Here is a 2,510-nt window from a genome sequence, read left to right on the forward strand (position 1 = left end):
TAATTTTCTCTACTTTTTATTACGAATATTTTCTACAAATAGTTAAAAAAAACTAAGTCTGATTAATTTTAATTATTTTTAAATATAATCCGTCTTTTGGTGCTAATATAAATGCTCTAGGATCATTTACATAAGGTATTGGAGTTTTCTCACAAGTCTCGATTTTGTAATTTCGTAGTATCTTTAGAAGTCCAACTTTACTCTGATAAATAGCGAAACGAGAACCTGAAAATTAATAGTAGCTAATATAAATTAGATTAATATTTTTTAATGAAAACATTTTTTATTAAAAATATTTTTTAATGCAAAACCAAATGAGAAATAATATTTAAATTTATTTTGCTTTACCAATACAATTCCTTGGCCCGTCCCCGAAAGGTAGATAAGACATTGGATGTCTGCTTTGCATAGTATCGTCATTAAATCTTTCTGGATCGAAAACATCTGGCTTTGGATAAATACTTGGATCTCGATGAATTGCATAAACAGGAATCCATACTTTTTGACCTTCCGGTATATTGACTTTGGTACCATCAAAAGTATAACTTGTTATAGATTGCCTCATAAGAAATGTCACTACTGGATACTTTCGTAAGGTTTCTACACGCAATAAAAACAATATTTAATTAATGTATAAAAATATACATTACAAAATTACAATTGAAACAGGTTATTAATACGGTATGAGATCACATTAGGTCTATTCTTTTTGGCTGAACTTTTGCACCAGTTTCATCTTTTTTTGTCTTCTTTCTTTCTGAAGAGAAAAAGAAGACAGATGAACTGGTGCAAAAGTTCAGCCAAAAAAAACAGACCTATTATAACATTGTTGAAAAGAAGAACAACATAGAGTACATGTTTCTTTAATTTCTTTGTTAAATGACGTACCTTTGAAAACTTTATCTAAATAACTCATTTTTTTAATATTGTCATATATAAGGTCTCCATCATATTTTACATAAACTTCATTAATTTCTTTACGTAGACTGTTTTGTATGTTCTGATTTAACGCTAACTCGTAGAGTGCATTACTAATAGTCGTCGACGAAGTTTCAAAGCCAGCAATGAAAAATACAAATGCTTGAGATGTTATTAAATTGTCTGTCAAATCTAAAATGTAATTTTTTATAAATAAATCTTATAAATTTAATAGGTTTATTTTTTAATAGGTGTAATTTTTTATAAATAAATCTTATAAATTTAATAGGTTTATTTTTTTACATTAATTAACAATTTATATATATTAAATTTATTATATCTTTAAAGTTATAATTATTTTCAAACAGTATATGAAAATATAACCGCAATAGAAATTTGGTCATAAGTCACAATAATAGTTAGAATAATAATAGAATAATAGAAGTTAACTTCATTTTATTGTTCATAAATTATTTCAGATATGTGCAAAATTATGTAATTTTTTTATATATATAAAAATTGATCTGTGTAAAAAAATATGTATATAAAGATATGTATATAAAGATACATATATTTAATACATACCAAAATCACCAAATTTATCTGGATGTTTTTTTAATTCGCGCAATATATCGATAAAATCATTCCTAATAATATTATTCGTTTCTCTGTAATCCATGTTTTCCGTGATAACGCGTGTAAAAAATCTAGTAACATCTGTATGTGGCAGAACATAACCGAGCATATTGTAAAGCCACGGAGATATTTGTCTGATTCTTATTCGTAATATACGTGTCCAAGTCAAAGCGAATACTTTTCTTCCCATTCTACGAAATTCGCTTTCTTCATTTGACAGTGCATTCATGTCGATGCCGAAGGCACAGTTACCGATAACGTCAGTTGTATATTTGGCCGACAATTCACGGCATTCTATAGGTTCATTCTTGCTCGATATTTTTTCTATATATTGGATCAAGTGGTCAGCACATTCCGACATTAAAGAGAACATTTCTTTTAATTTACCAGATGTAAAAATAGGTGACAAATTTGTCCTCAACGGTCGCCATCTTTTTGACTCCAAAGAAAAAAGATGTTGCGATAACGGTTCAGTCTACAACAAAAGTAAAGGATAAAGAATAAAAATTTGTAATTAAATAAATTTAAAATTCAATTTTCCTATTTCATAAAAATTTGTTTAAGACTTCTGGAGATAACCTTACTGAAAAAATTTATGCCACAAAATTACATAATGAAATCATATAATTAAGATAATTCACGAAATGAATTGTTGTTTCAAATCAATATTTTTTATGATTTTTTTTAAATCACGTTATTTGAAAAATCACATGATATTAAAAATGATTTCATTCATTATGATTTGATAGTTATCATATTTTAAAGAATGTAACGAAAAAAAACGTATCATACATGACTTTCCAAATTACAATAATGTAGGAAATTAGGCAAATGAGAATCGGTGCGATACTTAATGCACAATCATTAATTCTATGTATATATAAATTATATTTTTTACTTGCTGTATACTCGAATGTTTCGACCACTTCTTGGGAGGGGGGGGGGGGGGGCCCCCC

At 27.3% G+C, this 2,510-nt stretch overlaps 1 protein-coding gene across 1 annotated transcript in view; it reads right to left on the reverse strand.

Annotated features, from left to right (window-relative positions):
* LOC108692448 (cytochrome P450 6A1-like) overlaps positions 1-2,510 on the reverse strand; it is an 8,379-nt gene continuing 5,869 nt past the window's right edge. Inside the window, exons 3-6 of the mRNA XM_018200692.1 lie at positions 1,504-2,029; positions 889-1,110; positions 349-600; positions 1-225 (exon numbers count right to left, since the gene is read on the reverse strand). Of these exons, the coding sequence (XP_018056181.1) occupies positions 53-225; positions 349-600; positions 889-1,110; positions 1,504-2,029 (1,173 nt within the window). The 3' untranslated portion in view covers positions 1-52. The remainder of the gene's footprint in view (positions 226-348; positions 601-888; positions 1,111-1,503; positions 2,030-2,510) is intronic.

The sequence above is a fragment of the Atta colombica genome, unplaced genomic scaffold, assembly GCF_001594045.1.
Source record: "Atta colombica isolate Treedump-2 unplaced genomic scaffold, Acol1.0 scaffold72, whole genome shotgun sequence".
NCBI lineage: Eukaryota > Metazoa > Arthropoda > Insecta > Hymenoptera > Formicidae > Atta > Atta colombica.